Source organism: Lycorma delicatula, chromosome 4 (assembly GCF_047948215.1).
Source record: "Lycorma delicatula isolate Av1 chromosome 4, ASM4794821v1, whole genome shotgun sequence".
Taxonomy (NCBI): domain Eukaryota; kingdom Metazoa; phylum Arthropoda; class Insecta; order Hemiptera; family Fulgoridae; genus Lycorma; species Lycorma delicatula.
In genome coordinates, this window is record NC_134458.1 from 186,547,545 (window position 1) to 186,575,286 (window position 27,742).

At 28.9% G+C, this 27,742-nt stretch overlaps 1 protein-coding gene across 1 annotated transcript in view; it reads right to left on the bottom strand.

Moving 5' to 3' along the window:
* The window catches only part of LOC142322769 (uncharacterized), a 173,689-nt gene that overhangs the window by 20,622 nt on the left and 125,325 nt on the right, over positions 1–27,742 (bottom strand). Inside the window, exons 12-19 of the mRNA XM_075361845.1 lie at positions 23,749–23,891; positions 19,594–19,778; positions 17,927–18,024; positions 13,811–14,025; positions 12,533–12,753; positions 10,501–10,607; positions 8,090–8,256; positions 2,197–4,360 (exon numbers count right to left, since the gene is read on the bottom strand). Of these exons, the coding sequence (XP_075217960.1) occupies positions 2,197–4,360; positions 8,090–8,256; positions 10,501–10,607; positions 12,533–12,753; positions 13,811–14,025; positions 17,927–18,024; positions 19,594–19,778; positions 23,749–23,891 (3,300 nt within the window). The remainder of the gene's footprint in view (positions 1–2,196; positions 4,361–8,089; positions 8,257–10,500; positions 10,608–12,532; positions 12,754–13,810; positions 14,026–17,926; positions 18,025–19,593; positions 19,779–23,748; positions 23,892–27,742) is intronic.

The following is a 27,742-nucleotide window of genomic DNA, read 5'->3' on the forward strand; positions in this document are numbered from 1 at the left end:
TCATACGAGATGTTCCGATACGAGGTATTCCGATAGCTCTCGAATAGTCATTCGCCTGTTTGAACGATCCATTGTTTCCACTTTTTGCACATTTTCAACTGTTTTTGAGGTTACTGGACGTCCCGCACGCTTCTCGTCTTCAACAGACTCATTTCCGTTTTTAAATCGGTCATACCACTTGTACACAGTCTTCAAAGTTACCAAATTATCGCCGTACACCGATTCTAACATTTCGTGAGCTTCTTTGGCATTCTTTTGCAACTTAAAACAAAACTTAATGTTAATGCGTTGTTCAAAATCCATGTTGTGCGACAGACACGATAAACACAACCTCACTCTAGTGGCTCTGGCAGCTGACTGGCAAGCTCGAACGTGTTACAACTTGTCCCTGCCTGTCTCAGTTGATCACGCTATTGGACAAATTACAGCATATGGATGTACTGTCGGCAGTTGCCGCTATAAAAATTCATTCACCGTATTTTTTTATCACACCTCGTATATCATAAAAAGGTCATGACAACTTCACATCACTGCTGTTAATTAAGAAGCCATTTTTCATTTTATGTAGATTTGGCTACTGAGAGACAATATTCTGGAATATTTTTGAAAACATACTGACGGACAGATGGAAGGGTATTATTAAATTATTAATTATTAACTATTCTGAATACAACTCACATTTTTAAAGCATTACAACTTTTAAATAACAAAAGTTTGGTACTCATGTGTGAATCCTGATTTAAAATCAACATAGATATATTACAACTTAGCATAGTGGACTATGCAAACATAACTCTGAAAACATTTCTTTAAACAGAATTATAAAAAGAAATACACAACTACCAGAACTAGAAAAATATAATAATAATCAATTAGGGAAACACTTTGTGATGAAGTGAGAAGGATCTAAAAATGAAGGTGTGAAAACGTGAAAGAGAGAGAATGAAGAAGAATATAAACAGACAAATAAATGTAAAAAGAAAAAAATTTGAGAGACAACAATAGAACAAATTTTCAGAATAGAATAGACAGTTCAAAATCAAGAGAATTTCAGAAAATAACATAAGATTTGGGACAAAAGATGTTTTAAAACTAATACATTTGAATGAACAATGGATAGGTAGGCTACTGTTATATTAGGACCATCCCTAGGTCGAGGTATAAATACTGTCAAGGACCAATGAGGAGCAATATGAGTGCGTTAATAGTCAAGACTGTGTGAGTAAAAAGCACATCATTAGTGTGTTACATTTTGTAACAAAAGTGTGACAACATTCTGTTCTGCGGTGCAAGAAGCTATATTGTGAGTTAATTATAAACAGAAAACAAGGCCACCATTCACTGTTAAAAGTGTAAGCCAGTTCCTATTGTAAGTAGAAGGTAAATAATCCTTGTATAAAATTTATTATCTATCTTGTAATATAATCTTACTGCCATAATCACTTCTTAATTTTGCTCTAATTTTCGTTGGCTATAAATTTCATAGCAGAATCAGAATTATTGTTTGTGATATATAATTTACTTATTTTGTAAATAATACGATAATAAAGATTAAATAAGTTGCATATTTTAAGAATTTTAACATCTATAATTTCTCAGTATCCTTTACTAAACTGAAAACACGCAACAGTATATTAAACAATAAGAAAAAACAGTTGTAACTAAAACAATTCAAGGTACATTATAATGGATAGATCAATCCACAGATGAAAATAAAAATAAAGTCAACAAAAAATTTGAAGGTAAAGAAAAAGCAACAGAAAAGTTTTTACCCAAAATAAAAGTACTTAAAAAAAATTGTATTACATTTTAAAGACATTGGTGCAGAAAACTGGAAACCAAATCCAATTTTATTAATATTAATGTAATAAAACATTAATAATAAGTAAAATTCACAAAATACTCAATACTTAAATTTCTGAAAAATGTAGTTAATGAGATTTTTAAAACATATAAAATTCCATAAAAAAAAAAAAAAAAAAAAAAAAAAATAATAATAATTGCTTAACTGGCCATGATACAAAGCACTATACAGCTTTAAATTAGATTCTAGAGTGACAGGCCAAAACACAAACAACAAGCCTTACCCCAAATATTTAAATAAAAAACAACATGATTTACTACTACACAGATTTGCATGAACTGACATGAATCATTAAACAACTTTTTAAAAGATAAAATAAATCTAATAGTTACCACATAATTGTTTTTCTGTTATTTTTATATGTTTACAGTCATTTTTATTAAAATCATATTGATCTGATTTGGCGGTTAAATTCTTTTTTAAAACGGGTATATCAAGAGCATTAGTGTTTACATAAGGTTTATTATTATCATTCTTTTCTTCATAGATTGATTCTAATTGAAAACTACTAGTAAAAAATGAGTTTTTATTTTCGTTTTTTTCTCTCTCAGATTTTTCAAATATATCTACAGTATTATTTAAAAAATTGTCTTCATCACTGATTTTATTTTGCTGTAATTCTTTATCATCATCATCATCAACTTCTAACTTCACAATAGTATTTCTACTACAATCATCCATTCTGTGTTCTTCAATTTTATTATCATCAATAATATCAATTGTTTTAAAATCGTTATTATTTGATTTTCTATTAAAAGTGTTGTCATTATTATCAAATGCTTCTTTTACCAATTTTTCTTTAGCTATATTTTCAACAACAATTTTGTTTACACAGTCATTATTATTAGAATCTTCAGTACTGTTATTATTATTATTGTACTGCACTTCAGAATTAATTAGTAAATCACCTTTATCCGAGCATACTTCTCCATTTTTTATAAATAATGGATAAAATTTTCCTTCATTAGAAAAATTATTTTTTTTATTAATATTATTATTTTTAAAGATTCCTTTTCCTACTTTACCATCAATATTTTCCTTTTTATCAATTACATCTTCTGGTAAAACTAAGTAAGGTGTTAATTGTGAAGCATAACAATTATTATTATCATTTAATTCTACAACCTTTTTATTGTGATTTATTGTAGATAATGATACAGATGTAAAGCTCATTTCTTCATCATTATGTAGTGATGGATGACGGTAAGTAGACTCTGGTGTTATTATTTCAGTACATTTATAAAGCTGTTCATTTTTCATTAATACATCATCATTTAATTTGTTTGCATTTTTTTTCATTTGAATTCTACTACTAGAATTTTCTATATAATTTTTATCAAAATTTGGATAATCTATATTACTAGATTTAAATTCTTTAACTGGTGTTAAAACATTTGAAAAATGGTGGTTTACTTCTATAATTTTATGATCGTTACAGATATCATGTTCTTCTTCAGTAATTGTAGCAGATTGCTTTAAATTAACTTTATTCTTTTGAAATAACCTTTCTAAATAATCTGGTATAGTTTTTGTATTTAATTTATCCTTATTAGTAGTATTAATTTGTTTTTTCACCTTACTTTGTGGATAAAATCTTTTTTTATCTACATTGTATTCATTACATATACTATCAAATATTTTTTTCTCATAATCATCAACTGAACTATTTGATTCCCTTTTAGTAACTAATTTTAATGGAAAGTTTTCTTTATATTCTTTACAGATTTGTTTTACAATATTATTAAAATTATCTCCAATAGCATCAAGTTTAAATGTTGGTAAACTGAATAATTCACATAATTTGCCTTTAGCTTGATTGCTCATTATTTTAACAGATTCTGAAGGACTATTATTAATATTTCCAGTTGAATACTGTTCACGAGTAAAGTTATGATGTGTATTATTTTCTTTTTCATGATATGAAATTAAATTGGAATCATCAAAACTTACAGTTTTTTGTGAATTATCATACATTAAATTTCTATGATGATTCAGAGAATTATTTATACTTCCAGAAACTGGATAAAAGTTTTCTTGATTATCTAAATTGACTGGAACTAAAAACTTTTCATTATCAATAACAATGTTATTATCACCACTAACATTACAGAAATAGTCTTGAACATCTGAATTGATTCTTGGTAAAGAATGTGATACAAAAATTGAGCGATTATAGGAGTGTGAAGTTGGTGATGATTCTTTGGTCACATTATCATTCCAATCTGATCTTTCATTTATCTCATTCTGTTGCAAAGTATTTAAAAAATTTCCATTTCTCATAACCACTAAATCATGCTTTGTTTGTATCAGTTGATCATTGTCTACTCTTATACCTTCAAAATCACATGCATTTGAAACAGTTTGATCATTGTCTTCTTCAAACTCATTTCCATTTGTTTTAATCCTTTTATTTTTTGAAGCATTAAATAAAAAGCTTTTAATATCCATGGTAGAAGTACGTTTATTGTTTGAATTAATCGATGGGGTTTCAGCAATCTGTAACAAAACAAGATGTTATTGACTTATACAAATTAACTCTAATTATTAACCGATATGTTCATTTTGATGGATGACCATCCTGAAAAATGTCAGTGAAAAACATAAATATGAGTGCACCTACATCTTCATTTAAAATGATACAAAATATATCAACATTAAATGTCATGTTGGGAAATAAAATATATTGCATAATAATTTTTTTTTTCTGTTTATTGACATTGATTCCAATTGCTTTATTGTCTTTGTATATAACGTTTTTTTTTCTTTTTTCTTTTTAGAAAGAATGATTTACTTTTTGGTGTTGTAAGGTTATGTTTCTTTGTTCAGATAAAACTAAATAATATGTTGAAACAAAATTAGGTTTTATTTAAATTTTTTTTTTGCTTGTGTACATAGATTAAGAACATTTTTCTGTGCGCTTCATGTAGTGTCTACTTAAAAAAAATCTTCACAATTAAAATATATGAGGGTGAATAAATGATTATCTGCTAAGCAGCTGTAAACTTTATTTTAATAAAAATAAAAAACTTATAATATTTTTCAACATTCCCCTTGCTTTTCAGCATACTAGGTGTGTAAATATGAAACCGGAATTTTTGTAAAGAAAATACACAATGTTTAATTCGAAATATTGTCCATCGCTAGCTATACATTTTTCCCATCTCTCTGACAATTTATGAATACCACACCAAAAAACTGTTGCTCTTTTGAGGCAAACCAGTCATCGAGCCATTTTCATTTTCATTTTGCTTCAGAAGTGAAGCACTGCTCAGTAAGTACGTGTCCCATCAATACAGATAAATAGTAGTCGGACGAAACCAAGTCTGGTGAGTAAGACGCATGTAAAAGTATTTCCCAACTGAACACCTCAATTGTTTCCTTGACTGGTTTTGCTGTGTGTGATTATGCATTATCATGAAGCAAAATCACTTTGTGTTGCCTTTTTTGATATTCTGGTCATTTTTCACGCAATGCTAGATTCAAATTGATCATATGGTAGCGTTCAGTATTAATGGTTTCACCAGGTTTTAGCAGTTCATAATAGATCACACACTTCTGATCCCACCAAACACAGAACATTGTCTTCTTTCCATGGCAATTTGACCTTGAAATTGATCTCAATGGTTTGTCTGGACTTACCAATGATCTTTTACGCTTAGGATTCTCGAAATATATCCACTTTTAATTACCTGTCACAATTCGATGGAGAAATGATTTTTCTTTTGTACCTGGCAATCGGCATTTCTTGCTGACTTTTATTCAGTTTATGTGGAACCCATTTTACCATCTTCTGGATCTTTCCTATGGCTTTCAAACATATGGAGACAGCTTCTCGTGTTATATTTAATTGATCTGCGAGTTGTTGCATTTGAGCGTCATCCTCAGCCAACAATGCTTACAATTCACTGTCTTCAAACTTTTTCGGTGGTCTTCCACGTTCTTCGTTTCTCACATCAAAATTGCCACTTTTGAATTTTTTAAACCACTCAAAGCACTGTGATTTACCAAGAGCATGCTAACTGTAAGCTTCGACAAGCATTCGATGCAATTCTGCAGCAATTTTCTTTAAATGGTATCAGAAAATCAATGCTGTCTGCAAATTGTAGTTTGTAGGTACAAAATTCTACATGTTCAACGCTAATTAAAACTATGCTGTCGTATGAAACTTTTATTGTTGTGAGTTGAAAATCTTTGTCAGCTGTCAAAGAAAGAAAATGGCGCCAATGATGCAGTTTGACGGTAACTACATTGACAGCTATGGCCATCTATGGGCAAATTCCAGTTTCATATTTACACACCTGGTACTTCTTCCATCTTACATAAGTTTCTTTGTACTCTTAAAAAAATGTTTGGTTGAGTAACAAATCACACATGCACTACTTCCTTAAGTTCTTAACTTAGAGAAGTTAAGAACTGAAATTGGGTTCTTGGAGATGAATCAGTGAGTCTTAATGTCTCTTTGATTGGGACCAATAGGTGATAGTCTGAGGCAGTGCGATGAGGATTATAAGGAGGATGACCCTCAAAACTTGATTTTCTGGAGGTTTTCAACTGAGGGCAGCAGAATGAAGATGGGCAGTGATGTGCAACTTACTGTCTTTCAACAGATTTTTTCACCATTTGCTTTGAATGTAGATTTCAGGTTCTCTATAACCACTTTTCTGTTTATTGTTGAGCCCCTTTCCTGAAAAGTTTCCAGTACAGATTTTTTATAGATCTAATTGCTTGGGAGATCAAAATATTTAGATCTTCTACATATTTTTAAACTGAGTTAATAGTTCTTTATCACAAGAACTGCCTATAAATTTATTAAGATATCGAGTTTATTAGGAATTTTAAAAAGAGTATGATTGTTTAGTTAGAAAGGTTCCAAAAGAACCAGAAGGAAATCTATTAATAATCATCAACATCAATTCTTAAGTATTGAATCACACAGGATTCAAAATTGATTTTTTTCACAAATATACAGTAACTTTCAACTTTATTAAAAAAGTAGTTTTTAATAAAACTTGAAACTTCCCTATTTTTATATGCAGTTCTACAAAAAACACTCCAGGAAGTTTGAAATTACAGACCTTGGAAATGGATTCTGTGTTGGTCAGCCAACATTCAGAAAAACATGCAAAATCTGGTAGTAACTAGAAAAAATAAATTTTAATGATTCAATCAGTATACCATTTGCCACTTTATCAATAGTCACTCATCTGTCTTTCAAACAGTGACACATATATACTCAATATTGTCATCAATCGTAATCATAGGTGGGCATTGGCTCCTTCTTCAAGTACAATATTTGCAGATCAATTTTGAATTTTCAATTCATTCATGGACACTCTGTTGCAGTAAAACACTGTTTCCATATTGTGCTACAAATCTTTGACAGATTTTGGCTTGTGATATAACTTGAGACCACAAAACAGATTACTGAACAGATTCTTCGGTGCAAACAGAAAGCAGAGTCATCATGGTTGTTATAATATAATGACTTATCAACTTCAAATCTACAAAGACATGTTTCAGAAACAACAGATACATGCAAAAATGGCAGTAATGGTTACAGAAACACAAATGCAAATACCCTGTGGATACTTATTCACTCACCCTCATATTATTTGTGAATAGCTTTCTTTAGTAAGTATTATGATCTATTCAAGACAAATATTTTAAAATAGGAAACAATCTGCAATAGTAACTTTACTTTAATAGAAGGGAATTTAACCAATTTTTAACAAACTCGTAAAAAAAGGTTTTTTTTTTAATGGTGTAACGTGGCCCAATGTAGAAAAATAAATGAAAAAAATGGATTAAAAATGCTGCCAACAAGAACATCATCTCTATCTAATTATCCTTTTCTAACAGTTATAAAGTTTTGTGATAACATACACATTTTAATAATTTTGCTAATGTCAGCATACACTGAACATGTGTCATGTAAATCTTAAGTTTACCAAGAACATAGACAGAATTTCACTTCCCAGTTATTTAAAAACATAACAGTTTTTTCCACATATTTTAATGAGAAGGATGATGTAGCTTAAATGATAGGTGAAAAAATGCCAGATATTTATCAGGGATTAAACCCAACACCAACTGTCTGGAAATCAGAATGTTAATCATGATGCTGAGTAACAGTTAAGTTGGTCATAAATATATTTATACAAATATTTTGTTTATTTATTTTTTAATAATTAATATAAAAATGTAGTTTTGTATAGATAATCTAACCTTCTGATTAACTTGCTTCTTTTCTTTGGTGATTTTCTTTTTTGGAGTAATCTTTTTTTTCTTCATAAATTTATCAATTACAGTCTGACGAGTTCTTGGTACCATCTGAATTTGAGGTGTAGACTCATTTACTTTACCACTTACAGTTGCTGTAACGTCTAATCCAACTGTAATATATGATTTAAAACTGATATATATGATTTAAAATTTTGTTAATATTTATATTTTATACGATTGCAATTCAATTTATTACTTATTGTAATAAATTGAATTGCAATCGTATAAAATATTATACTCCTAGAATTAAACACACAGTCATGACAGGTGACAAAAATAAGGGAATAAATACCAATTAGAAGTTATATTATTAAACTTCTGCAGTAAACCTCAATTAAGTTGACAGTGCAGGTAAACAAATGCATAGAACGATGTAATTACTTATATACTTAATGGGATCGATCCTGAAACAAAGTTATTCTTTCTCATTAATGTATTTCAGTCTACATACATCAATAGTAGACATGATGGTATCATAATTACATTGCCATCATACACACAGGTCACTTCTTTTCATATATATGAACTGCTTTTATACACTATCATTGTAGCTGAAATATACTGTAAACATGTTGCACAAGGATAAATATTTTAATTCTATGCAATATTGCATAGAATTAAAATAAAAAATACAAAAGATTCTAACAATTAAATTTATACAAAACTATAACATTTTTATGAAAGAAAATAAAAAAATAAAATAAATAAAATAAAATATGTCACTTTCAAAATACACAGATTGATCAAAACATACACAGTTAAAAACAAAAACTCAGAAGTAGGCAAATTAAATTACAGTGACTGCACTAAATACTACAGCATTGGACAAATGAAAATTCAATAACAGATATAAAGATCTCATAGAAGCACTAAACAACAGAATCAACCTTTTCATATCTTCTCATAGAAAAATGGACACACATATAATTACAATGTGTAATCATGGAGATTACATAATGATTTCATTAATTACAAAATGTAAAATCTACACATAAAGAAAAGACATGAACTAAAAATTTGATTGACTTTTTGAATAAATATAATAAAAAAACATGTATTAAACATGTAAATTTGTAACAATACACTAAATGAAAATGTTAAATGTAAATTTCAAGGGGTTACAAGTAGATAAATATTTATTATGGGATAAACATAGAGATGATTCATGTGGTAAAATATCATCCTGTAAGTATGGTATAAGAAAAATTGTAAACTTGAATAATCAAAAAAGTTAAAAAAAAGGAGTAATATATCACGATATACAATTATATTGCATTAAAAATGTGGAATTGTTTTGTACTGTTCCCATCTTGTTCAAATTTAAAAAAACATCTTTCAAATTCATAAAAGTGTCATAGCTTTTTATTAAATATCATTTTAAAAAATCATGTAAAAATGTTACTGCATTATTGGACTTATTAACTCTAAGTTTGTAAGTATATGAAAGTGTTATGAGTTAAATAAATATATTAAGCATTATAAAAGCACCATAAGAAAGATGTCAATGATGAACTATAGCAACTAGGAAATACTCAAATTGAAAACATAATTTTTATATTATTTCAAATTATGCAATTATGTTTGTAGGCTAAATTAACATAAAAAACTTAACAGAATAAAAATCATTGAAAAAGACCATTAAAGACATTTTTAATGCCTTTAATAGTTAATGTGTTTTTAATAGCTAATGCGTTCCATTCAACTAATGAAGTTCTTTTATCATAAAAGTAGATTAGTTAGTAAGACATTGCATTTGGTGATAGAAATAACCATATGTAGTAAATTATGTTATATTTGATAGTATTGCAAGCAGTTTTAAAAATTTTATGACTAAAAACACATTTATAAAAGTTGGCTGTAACTGTTGAGAAATTAATGGGTCCAAAGTAAGTGTAAGGAATCCTTACTTCATCTACTTTAATTTTTCAGAATGCTGCTTGAAAAAATGTCCATGTGTTATAGCACCATCAATTAAATTGATAGTTCAATATATTTTATTGCTAAAATAATTCTTTTTTACATTTTTTTTTGCTTAGAATATATTCTGTAATAAAAATGTTATAAAAATAATAACATTAAAGATAAAAGTTAATTACAGAATAAAAAAATTGCTTAATTAAATTTCAAGGAATTTTTAAACTAGTATTAAAATCTTTATACACTAACTCAATATATCACCGATGACTTTATTGTGCAATTAACTGGACCTGTACAGGAAGATTTGGATCCACACAAAAAGAAAAGGTCGGCAAAAGATTAAATAAGGATTTTTCATCAATACTTAACTTCAGTCGGTGGTTTCATTATATAAAACTCATTATATCAAATGAATAAACAAAAACAAAGATACTAACCGAAGTCTTCACTTATAACTTGAGCTTCTATTTCATTTATATTCTGGTAAGCATTAAGGTAGACTGAAAAACAGTAGATCCCATCTTTCACGATTAACATCTGATCCCTTTAAAAGAATACTAATATTAATAATAACTTTAACAATTCAAAACACACACATATGCACATATACACACACACACACATATATATATACTAGCTCTACCCGCCACGCTTCGCTGTGGCACATTGTGGTTGCATTGATGAGTAATGAGAAACAAAACAAAGCATACGTTTTATAGAAGTTTAATTTTGCAATACTTGTGGATATACAATATTTTTTGTTTTTCCACTGTCTGCGTAGATATAAAGGCTATCTGGTTTGCCAACTCGGGAACACGCAACATACAGTTGCCCATGTGAGAAGCATTCCGCATCTAAATCTAAACCACACAATTCTAAAGACTGACCTTGAGCTTTATTGATTGTGATTGCAAATGCCAATCGAATTGGGAATTGCAATCTTTTAAATTAAAATGGTGTATCGGTCGGGATTATGGGTATTCGAGGAATGAGGACATCTTCACCTTTGTAAGGCCCCGTTAAAATCGTTGCTTCCAATACGTTATTCATCAATTTCTTAACTGCAAGTCGCGTGCCATTGCAGAGTTTTGGCTGATTAATATTCCCCAACAGGATAATTGTCATTTTTTTATCGAACCGTTGCTAGAATCAATCTAATGAGGAATGTTTTCCCAGTTCTTCCTGGCGCATCCAAGAAGAAGGTCTCCCCAACTCCATCATTTATCATTTGCATTATGCGATCATAAATGCCTTTCTGTTCACGCGTTAATTTGGGAATGTTTGATTGGACATATGATTGAAGATCACTAATGTTGTAACTCTGTTCACGGCGTAAATCCACATCAAATAAAGCAATCGCAGCTCAGGTGGGTGCTGGCATTCCCAATTGACTAAGAACTTTATTTGCAATAGCTAAGCACTTGTCTTCAATATTTATCAATGCTTCGTTGTAAATGCCTTCTGTAAATTCCACGGTCATATTGGTATTTTCTAGGCGTACTCTATGCAAAATATCCTCAGCCATAAGCGATCGATATCTTTCCCATAACTCTGTGGGAGATGAAGGGAAGCAAGCAGTCAATATAATTAAGAATAATGCGCGAATTTGGTTTGGATGTGCAGTATTGCACGCATCATTAATACATAAATCCCACTGTTGGTCGTTTTCTAATAAATTCAGAGCTTGGTGAAAGGTGCAGCTCAATCACGACACGATCACACAAAAGTACCTCGATTAAAGTGAATATTTAATTCAGATTGTGTAATAATCTGAATCAGATGCAAGCGGATACGTTTTTTGTTGTTGTTAATAAACAATGTAATTGGGAACAGGTGTTGTTTCACATGTGACTGCGGTTGTCGTTAGCTAGTATGGCGAGTGTTCCCCTTGCTTCCGGCAGATGGCGTGGTCACTGGTACACAACTGACCGTTAAAAAAACCGTTTTCTCACGGTCGTGGGTATGTGACTGATGCGAAAAATAGATAAAAACAATCTTTGATGCGGGTTATATATCGTGCTAAAATTTGAGCTCAATCGATGCAGAACATTTTGAGTTTTTGAAGCGTACACAAACGAACTTAACATTTTTATATGTAAAGATATATATATACACACACGCACATGCACACATATGGAGGAAGTACAAAAATCAAGATGTATAACGCACAAAAAAAATTTGTTAGCACACAATGCACTGATACCTAGTATCAGATTTATCAAACATAAAAGAATACACCCAAAAGGGAATACTGTTTTATAAAACTACAAAAAAGAATGAGAAAGCACATCGCATATAACAACATTGCATATATTGTACAGCTACTAATAGCTGTACAATATTTTACTGAAAAATATTCAGAAATTCTACTGGATATTACAACATCCTCATTACTAAAAGTGTTAATAACTGACAAAGATTTTAATACAAACAAATACTAAGTATAAAATAATAAAAATTAATACTGACGTTAATCGTTCTTTATAAAGCACTGTATTGTTGCATCCACCAACAATTAAAGATAGTTTATGACTGGAATGACCATTTTCTTCAATATATCTATAATTAACCAAATGTAAAGTAACCTGAAGGTGTTGTCTGTTATTTAATGATAATGACAGATCATATACTGGAAGTCGTAGAACAGATTCTTGTAAATTATTTCCAAATGGAGGATGACGGTTCAATATCTGAAACATTTTTATATAAGATAAGTTATGGTAAGTAAAAAAATAAAAAATTTAGTAACAATCAGTATGTACTTCAAAAATATAATGAACAGTCATTTTTCTGCTGAAGTTTTTCTTTTATTGCTCTAAAACATTTGAACAAATATCAAGTTAAGTACAATTACAGCCTGTTGTATTCTATGACTGCTCATAAGCTAATATGTTTCACCAATACTTTAACATAAAATTTATTATTAAGGATTTTATGATAATTGTAACTTTTTTTTATCCATAGGGCATTACATTGTACATAGTCAGAATGGTTTTTTTTTTTAATATGATAGAATATACTTGTTTCAATAATGAATAAAACATATACATGCTACTAATATAACAGCTGCTGGTTATTACATTGACTGGGTATTGTGAACTGCTAAGTAATGTAATGAAACTATGTAAAATGAGTCTCATTAACATGTAACCTCTTATTTCTTTACTGTTAATATGAACAGTTCAAAATTTGGCAACTTATTTTGATTATTAAATTTTAGAAAATAAACCATATTAAATCTTATCCTTTCAATGAAAAAAAATTATATCAATATTCAAGCACAATAAAGACAAGTCATCACATCCACGAATAAATTTATGTACTGTTACTGGCCATAATTTGAAAATCAATACTTCCAACTATTGTGATAAAAATTAGTTTTGAAGTAAAACCAAAATAACTAGACATTACTATAATAATTTTACAAGCTTTACTTTAAAAAAAAAACAAGGTGAATATTTTCACAATTTCACAAAATTAATTCTATGACTGATAAAAATACCAGTACAAGTTGGCAAAAACAATGACTCCGAAGATCTCTTCATTTGTTTTGAATGAGATTTCCATTTTAAATAAAAGTGTTGGATTTTTACTTTAGGAAGAATATGATGTGGCCCAGTGTTATCTCACAGGCCTACTGAAAAAAGAAAAAATATCAATAGATATCAACAAATCATGAATATAATTACAGAATAATACAAAAGAAAGAAGATATTGGCAGTTTTGTAAAATGATAAAACAACAAACCTTTTCTAAATCTCTTGGATTAGCTTGCGAAATTGATTTGAAAGTTGTTTTTCCAGCCATTACTAGCAGAGAAGACAAAGCTGGACCAATTCCATGTAACTGTCTAGCAACATATATTGAATTTTCCCACATATTACAATGTATAGCCTTAGCTAATTGTAAAGCACTAACTAGACTTCTATAATGTGATTTCTGCCAAGTGTATACAGCAAGACCTGTTCAAATAAAATTAAAAAAAAGTAATGAAGTCAATTTAAGAAACTAAGTAAGTACAATTAAAAAAGATTTTATACATTTCTTAATCTTTCTACTTAAAACTTTCCATTCTTACTCAGTACTTGTTACACAGATACAAATGTATTTATTTATTTATTATAATTTTTGGCTAATTCATCACATGAATAACATATAGAAAGTAGGTTTTTACTTTACATGTTATATTACCCAGTTATTCTATTCCTGACATTTAATTACTCTACTGATAGTATATTTTATAGGAAAATTAGAATCAGATTCTAAACTTAAATTTCTATACACCCCATGATGTGAATGTTGTTACTTTTATAAACACTGTTGCTTTCTCACTGATACTAATATATGCATATTACAACTTGACACCAGTTGACCGAGTAATTTAATTTAAAAAAAAAAAATTATAAAATTATTTAATTATTTGCTAAACAAAATCAAATTTTTAAATTTTCAAATTTAAAAATATACTCACCAGGACAGTTTACTGAAGAATAGAATATTTAATGAAAGCTGTACTAGATTAAAACCAGTACTTTAAGAAGACTGGATACAAGGGAAATGATTTTGATCCTTACACACTGATCTTAGAAAGCATTATTTGATATTATAGAATGGAATAAATTTCTAACCATTTTGAAGAATATGAAAAAAGAAAAATCTTATTCAGAAGAATGAGACAATGATTTAGTTTGTCAAGTTGTGTTTCAACTTTTAAACAGAAAAAGAAATACAGGAAGTGAAGGACAAATGTGAGAATGGATTAACTATCCAAGAAGAAAGGATAAAAATGATGAGATTCACTAATAAGAATTTTTTTTGTCAGAAACCAAACATGAACTAGAAGAAATACTAAATGGTACAGGTTTACTACTTCAGTGAAATTCAATTTTGAAAATAAATAAGAGAAAACCAAAGCAACAAAATGTGACAAAGTTAAGTAATGAAGGATTAAATATTAAGATTTGGAATTAAACCTGAAGTTCCACAATTTTTTTATCCTAGCTAGAAATAATACAAAGGATTAATAACGTTAAGGTAAAGATGAAAGGCAGACTGTACAAGCAAGGAGAGTTTCATGGAAAAAAGACAACTATTGGAACTAAATATGGATCTAAGAACTAGAAAGATGTTCTTAAGAATATTTGTGTGGAGTGTAGCACTTTATGGTAGCAAAACATATGGACAACTGCAAAAGCAGAAAGAAAAAGATAGAAAGAAGCCTTTGAAATAAGGATTGATAAAACACAATATAAAGAGATCTTAAGACGAATAAGTAAGGAGAGAAATTTTTGACTAAATTTTATAAAGATAGAAACTAGTTTTACTTAAGTCATATATAGTACTCCATCCATGGATCAGTAATAAGACATCCATCCATGTTTAATTTATTTGATGACAGAGAAATGTTTTGAAGGTAAAAACTGAAGAAAAAGACAAGCATTGGATTAATAAAACAGAATAAATAACTGAGGGTGTATGAAGCAATTATGTTAAGATTAAAAGATTAGAACACAACAGAAACGACTATGGAAAGCATCAAATCAATCAAGTGACTGATTATTAAAAAAATCCTATTCTAAAAGGAAATATGAAATTAAAGAGGAAAATTAAAGAGATTTAGTCTCCCTACATACTTAGGTGAAAAGACTAGTACACCAATTCATCAACAGGCCTTCATTTATGTACATTTTTTAATTTTATTTTTAGAGGAGGAACTGTCAAGAGAGGTATTGTCTGAGTCAGGACTTTATGGAAGAAATTAAAATGTGATATCACATTATAAACTTGCACCCAGTATATGTAGCAATTATACTTTAAGTGTACATACATTTTTTTGTTTTCTTGTAATTTCAGTTTTTCAAGTAGTTTTTTGAAAAAAATTTAATTATAATTAATTTCACATCTATTTATTTTTTCCATTTAAAACAGCATAATTTAAAAAGAAAGTATATAATAAATATTTCCATTGAACCATATTTATTCACTGAAATTCTAGTTTTTACAGTTGACTGGCTCTTTACTGTAGAGTATATATTTCATTCTGTACATAAAACAGTAATAAAACCATAAAAATGTTTTATTCTGTTGATAACGCAAAAAAGTCTTTACAAAACAACAATTTCTACTAAAATGAAAAATAAAAAAGTTTAAAAAACAAACTTACAAAATAACTGGACAGAAAAACCCCTAAATGATCCAGAACAGACTGAATAGAATCAATTTGTTCAAATATGTTAATGTACAAGCCTGATATTAATATGATCCTATCCAGTAATATGGCCCGGAATTGGGTTTAGAGAAAAGAAGTGGATATCATTATTATATTCAAAATGTATATCCACAGATCAATTTTACAAGATGCAGATAATGTTACCATACAAAACTCAGCAATGAGAAATATGATAATTTTGTTTATGAAGGCTGTTCATAAAGAAGCCAAACTCTGCATTAAAAAAAATTTATTTGGTAACTTAGAATTATTCTGTTCTATTGCCTTCAAATTACAACTCTATACTCTTAATTTACTGCTAGCATTTTATCCACTGTTGGAACAGTTTCTGAAATTCTGTTAGTAGAGTAGAATTAAAGATTCATGGAGAACTTTCCTTAATTATCTCTATTCTTTGAAAATGGCAGCCTTTTAAGGTTGGTTTTTTTTAATACAACTCTACAGTAGCCAAGCTGGAAGATTTTTAATTATTGCTCTACATTTCTGGTCATTTCTTTCTCACTGCCAATTTTAAATGCTGCATTATTCTCTAATACAATTTTCAGTTAACTATTTAAGCAGGACAAATTCCTACGTAACTTCTAGTTTAAAGAAAGAATCAATGACCCTGATATCAGCTCAACACTGGCTTTTTTTTAATTTGTTTATAGCAGCAGTGGATGTCCCTTGGTTTCCAAAACATAACTGCACATTCAAATCTTATCACTAATGAAGTTTTTCAAAAACTCTTCATTATCATACAGTTAAGCAAAATCTCCCAAATGATAACAGTACATATCTCTTCGTATTTCTTGGTTAGTAGCCATAGTAAAATTTTCCTGCAGTGTTTGTGTTTTAATCAAAATCAAGTGATAACTTTCACCAATTCCAACTTCTGCCACTTCTTTGGCAGTCTGATGACAACTTATTTAAAAAAACTGATGACAACACAGTTGTAGTTTACTGAGAAGCTTTTCCCAATCAACTGTTACTACAATAATGCAATGCAATATAATGACAACAAATAATTAATTTAATAAGTATATTTTTTCTTCAATATCTTTCCTATTTTCATCAAATAGATGGCAACAACATGGCTTCACCTTCAGGTTTTTTCTTTAAGTTCAGTTTCTTTTAACACTGACCTCACAAAATAAATAAAAGTATCGTTATTTAATCACACTGATATTTCTAATTATAAGTTGATGGTCAAATGCAGTCACAAAACCTTTTTATGATAAGAATGACATATAAATTTTATAGGATATAAAAAATGTTAACTCTGACTGGATTCAACTGAAGAACCTTACAGATGAGAGGGAGGGTGACTATCACTGTAATGGAGGATAAAAGAAGTATTAATATTATATATATATTTACTAATTGATAAAATATATGTATGCAGGAATATTTGTCTACATAATTAATTATTGTACATAAACTAAAAAGTCATGATGCAAAAACATTATAATTATACCACCTACAGATGTAAAATTATTATTTTATAGCTGATTTTCTACAACATATTATTAATAGACCATCATTTAAGTCAGAAATATTTATACAAAAATTTCCATCCTGGCAGAAAAAGTAGCCTACTTTAAAACTAATTTTAAAATAAAAATTTAGAAAAAAGGACACAAGATATATCAAACCTCTACAAATACGTGATGCATTTCTCATTATATGAATAGCTTCCTGGCTTAGAGATGGATCATATATAGTTAAAAATCCTAAAGAAGCTTGAATTAGACTGAAAAAATTGAAATCCAGTTATGAATATAATTAATAATTGGTTCAATAATCCATTATTAAGATAAAGCAACACTATAAATATTACAAAAATATATTAAAAATAATAATGCAAAAATAAAAATGATGGAGAGTAAAATCTATTTATTACTTCCATGATATATAATACATATATACATGGTAAATATTAATTTTCCTTAGTACATTACATAACTATATATAATATAATATTTTTTCAGCCTCATTCCTATAACAGTATACCTATTTTATAATAGTTATTGCAATACGTTTTTATTCTCTTGACTGAACAAATGAATTTGTTCTGAATTTTTAAAATGTTTTTAATTTTTTTTTTATTAATAAAAAATTTTTACAAAATAAGTAAAAACTTAATGACTTAATAACTTAATGTGTAAATGTAAAAAATAAGAATTATTAAAAAAAATGTTTCTGAAGATGGGCTTAGGCTGAAAATGTTTTGAACATAAAAAAGTAAAGGTAGGAGTGTTCTCTAATTCTGTACTTTGCAGAGGCTGAAAAATTATTATATCATATATATATATATATATATATATATATATATATATATATATATATATATATTCGTCTTTTGAAAATTTAAGTAATTCATTAACATACTGATCACTGTGTTAATAAAATTTAATATTGTATGAAATATAAACCCCCAAAACACAATAAATTAAATAAGTTAAACTTACCACATTAATTTCCAAGAATCAATTTTCACAGTATCCTGCATCTTCAGTTGGTATTGAATTCTATAATTACATTATATATAATTATTTTAAAAATTTGTTATTTTAGACTGTTCTCTGTTTTAAACATTTTGAATAGTATTATGAACGCATATGCAAATTTTGCTGTCCAGTACTCAAATTATTTATAATTTATATATATATATATATATATATATATATATCAATGGATCAGTTTTGATGGGATAGAAATATCTCATGTAATTTCTATTATATGAGTTAATAGCCAGGAAAATAAAAATCTGATATAAAATCTGAAGCTGATATTGTAATTAATTGACTGTTTTTTTTTTCTAAGTAGCAGTGAAACTTTCTCAGCCTGAGATGAAGAGTGATAATCCCCAGGTAGAAAACGGTCCCCCTTTATAAGTCTACAGTCACCACCACACTTCACAAAGGAATCAACTGCTCCAGTGGTTACTGCCAATCCAGTTTCACAGACGAAATGAACCTGATTCCAACAATACCAATTATAAGACTAAGGAGTGAGAGCAGGAGGAGGAGAAAAGGATAATTCATGTGTGCAGAAAACACAGCTTCTATTGAGGTTTAGGTAGTTTAATGTGCTGCCCAGGATCTAACCTATATATCAGCTAGATTAAAAAAACCATACATGTGGTTCAATATTAACTCACTTATTCTCAAAAATATTTTTCCTGATATTAAAAGCTAATAGTATGTTATTTAAAAAAAAACAAAAAAAAAACTTGATAAAAACAGATAATATTAAACGATTATATTTTTTTAATAAAACAACTATTTCAGTTATTTTCAAAGAATAATAAAAGACTGACCAATTAATTTTCTGTTCCTTAGTTTTAATTCGACCATTCAATGGAAACCGTATTGTATCAGCATCTTTCTTTTTATTTAAGCCATTAAGTACCTGTTTTTCAAGAACTCTTAAGCGAACATCTGAAAATTCACTACTTTTTGATATTATTTCCAACAATTCAGGTAACTTTTCTGTTCCTTTTACCTTTAAAAATATAAACATATAAACTTGTTACGTTGTTTCAAAAAGATTTATTCAATTTACACAGCCTAAGAATAAAAATCGATACAATGAAATACTGAATATCTAGTCAAAAAATCTTTAAATAACTTAATGTAGATAATAGACTCCACCAAGACAGTAAAATGAGTGGTTTGATAACTTAGGAGAAAGAGAACAATTTTAATGTATTCTTGCAGCATCATTTTTTTTAAAACATAATTTTTTTAAATACCACATGACAAAAATCGCCAAATGTAAATGAAACTCATAATTTAGCAATACTAATACAACTAATTTATGCTTAGACTGTCTTCTCTCTTTATTAAAACATTATTGTAGGCACCGTTTAACACGGAAGTAAATTGTTTATCATAGTCTATGGTTTGAATTTCTTTCTTCATAAATAGAATAAAATACTACAACTGTAGAATAAAGTAATTGAGAAAGTCCTCTGAGAACTAGGTAGAAATATAATATTAGTAAAATAAATTTATTAATTGTATTAAAGAAGACAACATATTAATTAATATATGGACATGACCCTTTCTCTCAATTTATCAGAAGGATAACTGATGTTATCCTTCCCCATTTCTAATTTAATCAGACTAATAAAAAATGTTTTAAGAAGGATCTTAAATTTTAATATCTTAAAACAATTTTTATAAATGGTAATTTGTAAAAAGATTAGTAATTTCTTAAAATAAGGCCCTTCTTTTACGTTACTAGGAAGTGTCTCAGATAGTTGTAATCTATACTTTGAATGTTAAACTTGTGCTCTACTTTATCTAATAACAGAATTTATGATATTTAAAAATAAATAGAGCAACCTCAAAAATATATGCTACCAGTACAGAAAGCAGTTTAGTGTTTTATAAATTATGGGTTAGAAATTTTTTTTCGTTTAAAAGTATAAGATAAGTGGCCTTTTTGATAAGATAAAAATAGCGCCAATATCAGAGGTATTATCCCTAAAAAGTGATCGCATATCATATAAAGGAAAGTAAAAATCTTGTATCATATGGAGTATATGTAAATATATATAAATAAAATAAATATTGAATCATATAAAATCTAATCAAGAATGAAAATAGCCAAAAAGTAACCGAAAAAATAACAACAATCATGGATAAACTCAAAGACCTAGTCAACAATCTTAAACAACTCACAGAAGCATTGGCCCCAATAAAACCCCGTAAAAAGCATCAATATGGAACAGCAAATGCGATGAAACGGTGGAAAAGAGATATCAAGCATGGCTATTACACCAGTCCCAAAAATTGGAAACATCCTTCTGAAATCTAATAAATCAAAGAAAAGAATCCACCCAAACTCTAAGGTAAATAATAAGACAACACCATAAAGACACACTGAAAACAATAAAAAAAGAATTCAACAAAATACAGTCAAGAGACTACCACAAAACCTTCAAAAAACAACTCCAGAAATACGTACCCCAACCTTACTAATGAAGGACGAAAACCATAATTTGGCCCATAACAATAAAGACAATGCAGAAATTCTACTTAAATATTTCAACAAATTCCTAAACTGCGAAGAACTAACAGAACTCCTAAAGTTTAACACCAATACCCCAACAACAGCAACGGAAATCAACCTTCCCACAGTAAAAGAAGTCTACCAAGGACTGGGTGAGATGAAGAATTAAAAAGCAGAGGGAGAAGATCAGACTTTTGCAAACATCTGGAAACATGCAGGAAGACCAGCAAAAATCGCCTTTCATCAACAGCTTGTCAACATCTGGATCAAAGAATAATTACCAGAACACTGGATGACAGCTCTCATCCACCTGCTACACAAAAAAGAAGACAAAACAGACCCTAACAACTACAGGGGAATCTAACACCTAGACATAACATACAAAATTCTTTCAAGAATCATCCTCAACAGGATCAGTTTACAACTCGAGAAAGAACTAGAAGAATACCAGGAAGGAGGTTTCAGACCCTGGAGTTGTTATCCAGACCAGAACATGAGTCTCAAGCTAATAATGGATTACAACAGAATAAGAAGCAGAGACATGGTGATAACGTTTGTAGACTTTAAGAAAGAATACGATTGCATCTACAGAGAATCCTTACTAAAAATTCTAAGAGACCTCTACTAAAAATTCTACATCCCAAATTAATAAACATGATAAAACTGACTCTCACAAACACTAAGTCAAAAATGAAATTCAGAGACACACTCTACAAACCATTTCAGATCAAAACAGGGCTGCACGAAAGCGATGGACTCTCACCATTATTATTAAACTGCGGTCAAATGGTAATGAAAATGGTAATGAGGGAAATGACTCAAAAAATGCCTCACAAAAATAAAAAGTAGGCAAAAAATCAAAACAACTTGCCTTGGTTTCATCGATAACATGGCAATACTAGCAAACAACATCAATGAAGCTAAAATACAGATATGATAACTTCAAAACATTGCAAATAAAATTGGCCTGAAAATATCATTTGGAAAAACAGAAATTATGTTCCAAAAACCAACAAAATTAAAAGAGGTAAACATAAATGGTAATAAAATCAAATTTAAATACCTCGGGAGAAATAATAACAAACAATCTAAAGGAAAAAACTAGCTAAAACACAAAAATTAAGCTGGTTCACCTACAGTAAAAAATGTCTATCCATAAACATAAAAATAAGATACTACAACACAGTTAGTTATAAAACCAGTAGCCACATATGCAGCAGAAACACTCTTTCACCTGAACGAACTATCAAAAACTAACAGACTCCATAAAATCAAAAGAAAAATTTGAAGAACCTGCATCAACAAAAAGCACCAGAAAGACAAGCAGTGGTGGATCATGCCCAACAATGTTGTATACAGAGTTAGAAACCATCACTGATACCATATGTAAGAGGAGACAAGGATTCTTTGAACACATCATGAGCATGCAAAATCCGAGACTTCTGAAACAGCTGGTACAGTACAATCTTGACAGGGAAAACACCAAGATAGGATGCAGATGGATCAGAGAAATAAGAGAGAATCTGAAGAAAATTGGCCTTACACCAGAAGACTCTACAGACAAGATAAAATTAAATGAAAAAATCAGGGACAAAGACATTTGCTTCACAGTCACAAGAAAGAAACGCACAACATGAACATTTTCAACACCAGAAAGGGTACAGAAATCTGAATGTATGAAAAAGTACTGGCAGGACCCCAAGGCTTGAAAAGTCCCTTGAAAAGACTTGGATAATGGACTGACTAAAGTGATCCTATATAGTCATAAAAGATGAAAACAAAAAGTAAATATACTTTCCTTTATTAAAAAGAAAAATGCTCTCGCCTATCATCCTTCCAGCAAACAATGCTTTTTGGGGGTATATTGGGAGGACAAACACTATGAAACACTCAGCTATTAATGTGCAGTATTGGAGAGGAAACATAGTTCCTGACTCTGGCAGTCCCGTCAGATGCCAAGGATGCTCTTCAGGTCTAGGCATCCTCAGCATGGAGAACCTAGTAGGGTCTAATCTGTACTCATTGAACCAATAACAAAGAAGAAGCAATCAAGGACAAGGAGTAGCAGCGAGGAAGTACAATCTATTGTTAGGGTACATCAAGGTAGTTTATCCAACAAAACCCACCAGGTTGGTCTAGTGGTGAACGTGTCTTCCCAAATCAGCTGATTTGGAATTCGAGAGTTCCAGCGTTCAAGTCCTTGTAAAGCCAGTTATTTTTACACAGATTTGAATACTAGATTGTGTTCTTTGATGGTTGGATTTCAATTAACCACACATCTCAGGAATGGTCGAACTGAGACTGTACAAGACTACACTTCATTTACACTCATACATATCATCCTCATTCATCCTCTGAAGTATTATCTGAATGGTAAATACCGGAGGCTAAATAGGAAAAAGAAAGTTTATCCAACATATAAAAGGTAATTTATTCCAATAACAATATAAAATACCTGCATAAATTGTTTCATTGTATCAAATGCGAGATAAAAGCGAGCCATTAACTGTCCTTCTTCTGTAGCAACAACATCATAACCCTCATTCATTTCTATTAAATGATGTCGTGATAATCCATTTAATTCTCTTACACACATATCTGCAAATAAATTACATCAGGTTATTAAATACAAGATTGTTATACTAATTTAATAAACCACTAGTTTAATCAAATTAATATTACAGTTCAGGAAAACTATTTCATTAGCGTGATAACAATTCTTTAATTGTTAAAAATTTATGATCATTTTCTCATTACAGGGAAACTAAATTCCTAGTAGATCTTTTTGGAATAAATTATGTAGATTCTTTATCAGTAAAGGAATAGTGGCACTGTATTCAATGGTGATCATCTTTAACAGTTAGATCTTTTTTAATCCTATGTGATCAAATAATATGATTTAACTGTGCTGTATTTGTTTGTTAAATGTTATTTTTGTCAAGATTAGTGCGTCTGTAAATTTTATTTTTTCAAGCAATGTTGTGGTTAATAATTTAACACATTCATATATGCATCTTATTTCTAAGAAGATATTTGTAAAGATTGATTCTATTATTATGTATAGAGTTATAAGTATACCCTATATATAGGTATTATTTATAACTGTACTTTGAGTTTTTATGGATGAATGTGCATCTAGTTTGTGAAATCTAGTATTTAGTGCAGATCTAGTACTTTACTAACACCTGAGTTGCACTGTTTATCACAGTGTTTTGTCAGTTTGCTAAAGGATCAATATAAGAAATATAGAAAAAATAAATAAATATTTTGTAAAGGTCTACATTTTATATGTATAAACTCATATACTTGTAGCTTATTATAAATATGTAACTAAAAAAACTAATCCTGATAAACACAACAGCCAGGGTTACACAAATTGAATTACAGTGATTGCACTAAATACTACATTGGGTAGACTGATGCATTTTCACTTATAGATACAAAGAAAATTAAATTCATTTTACAGAAACAGAACATTACAAAAAATAAAAAAATAAAATGAATTTGCAATTTTATATATACCACAAATCAACAAGTTTAAAAAGTATAAAATTCACAAAAAACTAACATGACAAAACCCAAATGTATTAAATAAATACAGGTTCGAATATATTACTTGACCAGTGCTAAAGAATTTTCCAAACCACTTCAACAAAAACCACAGCTAAAAACAATGCTACTAATTAATTTTGGTGATAATCTTCTGAAAACACAATTTCTATGTAATATAATAGCCATTTGTTAATTATTTTTAGTAATGACTCACCTTAATGATATAAAAATATCTCTAGTGCTTTTGTAGCAATTAATACTTCAATAGCTTAGTTTTGCTTTTAAAAGTAAGTAAGAAATAATTATTTCTTAAAATATGTAAGAAAGTAACATTAAGTCCTCTTTTGGCCAATCTGATAAATCTATAATCTACTAATAATATTATAAACTCATAACAACAGTTTTCAATCTTCACCAATGGTTTGCAGTACTAGTGGTAGGCAATTAGTTTAATTTGGAAGAGAATACAGGTCTCTTTACTGTATATAATATACAGTATACTGTATGTGAAATATAAACCACCAAAACACAGTAATTAGATAAGTTAAACTTACCATATTAATTTCCAATAACCAGTTTTCGTGGTATCTCACGTCTTCAGTTGGTATTAAATTCTATATTTGTCACATTAAAACATATTCTTTAATGAATTGTCTTTTTTTTTCAAAATTATAATATTTTCTATTAAAAAATTTTGAATTATATTAAAAGTGTACATGTAATTTTGTTGTTCTGTACTGGACAACAAAATAAGAAGTACTGGACAAATCATTAAAAGAATATGTTTTAATATGTTAAATATAGAATTTAATACCTACTGAAGATGCAGGATACCACGTAAACTGGTTATTGGAAATTAATAAGGTAAGTTTAACTTACCTAATTACTGTGGTTTGGTGATTTATATTTCATACAATATTAAATTATATTCACACAGTGGTCAAAATGTTAATGAATTATTTGAACATTCAAATAAAAAAAGTCAGATGTGGACATCACATGACTTCCTACACCTATTGAATTACACATACACATTTTTTTTAAATGAAAAGTATATAAAATTTTATTTCATTAATAATTTCTGATATTTTGTCATTTTTTAATATTATTATTATTGAATTATTATTTATCATAAATTTTTTTTACAATCAGAGGTTAATAATTATTAATAAATCAATATATTTAAAAAAAAAAAAAAAAGTTAAAAAAATGAGATTAAGTCGGATTAGAACCGATGTGCCTTCCCCTTGTTAAGACCCAAATATTTCATTAATTAAAATTCTATTTGGCTATAACTCTGGAACCTATGAAAAAAAGTACAACTTATGATATATCGTTGAAAAGCTCTCAATGAGGGATTTGTTTACCATATTTCAAGCAGAGTTGGAGAGAGTTGGAAATTTAAATATTACAGTTTGATAAACTTTATTATTTATATTATAATTTAACTAGGGCAGGGAGTCTGGTGGTAAGATGACTGTAATATATTTTGATCCACATTTGATATAGTCCAGTGTTTGACGGTTTTTGCTCAGAATTCTTTCAGACAACACCAATTGACGTGAAATTTGAACAGTAATTAGGGAATAGCTCAAAGAACAAAAGTAATACAGTGCCAATGTGTGCTTCTAGCCTGGGGGTGGATGCCACCCTTTCTCAGGGGTGGAAATTATTAATTCAAAATAACAGCAGAAATCGATGGAGGAATGAATTCTAAGCAAAAAATTTTCTATAAAAGTTTTTTTTAGAGTCAATACTTTTTGAGTTATTTATGATTGAAAATGTTAATTTTTCATCCAACCATTGAACGATTTTTCATGAATAGCTCAAAAACCTTCTGTTTTATCGAAAAAATTATTATCATCAAAAATGAAGCTTATAAAATAACAAAGAGATTATTATTTTTTTTATTTCTGTAGATGCAATATGAACCGAGTTATGCCTCGTTGAAGGTAACCTTTTGTTCACCCGTAACTGAAGTCGAACCTTTCAACAGAAAAACGAAAAATTCTTCGACGAAAACTTATAGAATATTTTTCAAAGTACATGAAAAGACCTTTAAAATTAGCTTTGGTAAAAGTCATCAATATGAAAACTAATGGAGATATGATGAAAATGAAATGGTTGTCTCGCTTTTTCGGAGCCCTGGAACCCCCTATGTTCAATAAAGTTATGCTTGTGAGAATAATAATGATAAATAAAAATTAAAGTTTGTTCATTGAAAACTATCAGTGTATTGTAATTTCTTCAGTGTAACAATTTGGTCAGTAAAGGACCCAAAACTTTGAGTGATTTGAAGAATGCGGGTTTCTAAACAGTCGGCATCCATCTGAAAGATAGTAACTATATTTATAGATGGTTACCCATCCTTTGTACAATTAAAAATGTATTTTGCCCAGTTTAGCATTACCCAACAAACACCAGTACACTTCGTTTCTCATTAAAAAGTTTTTTTTTTATGTTTTTTAGTCACGTAATCGGAGCAGGTGCAGCCAGTCATGTCACACATACAATAACAGTGGTAACTAATGTGTTGTTTGAGCTGCCATACTGTATGTCATTGCATCCTTAAAAAATAAAAATTCAAATAACCCAAAAATGGTTTATAGATATTTATCTGAAAAATATTTGTAAGCACAAATCAAAGGAATATCTCATTCAGTACAGTAAAAAATAGGGAAAACTTGTAATCATTGTTAGAAATTGTTTTACCCTTTTTCGACCCCTTTCAAGATCAAATTTAGAAAAATCTAAAAATTGGTTTTTAGATATTTAAATGAAGATTACACACACACCAAAATTAAGGTGATACTTAATTTGTTACTGAGAAATTCAATGTTACTCCATTTTAACCCTTTAAACTTGAAATTACAGAAAGTCCTTTCTTCGAGCAAATT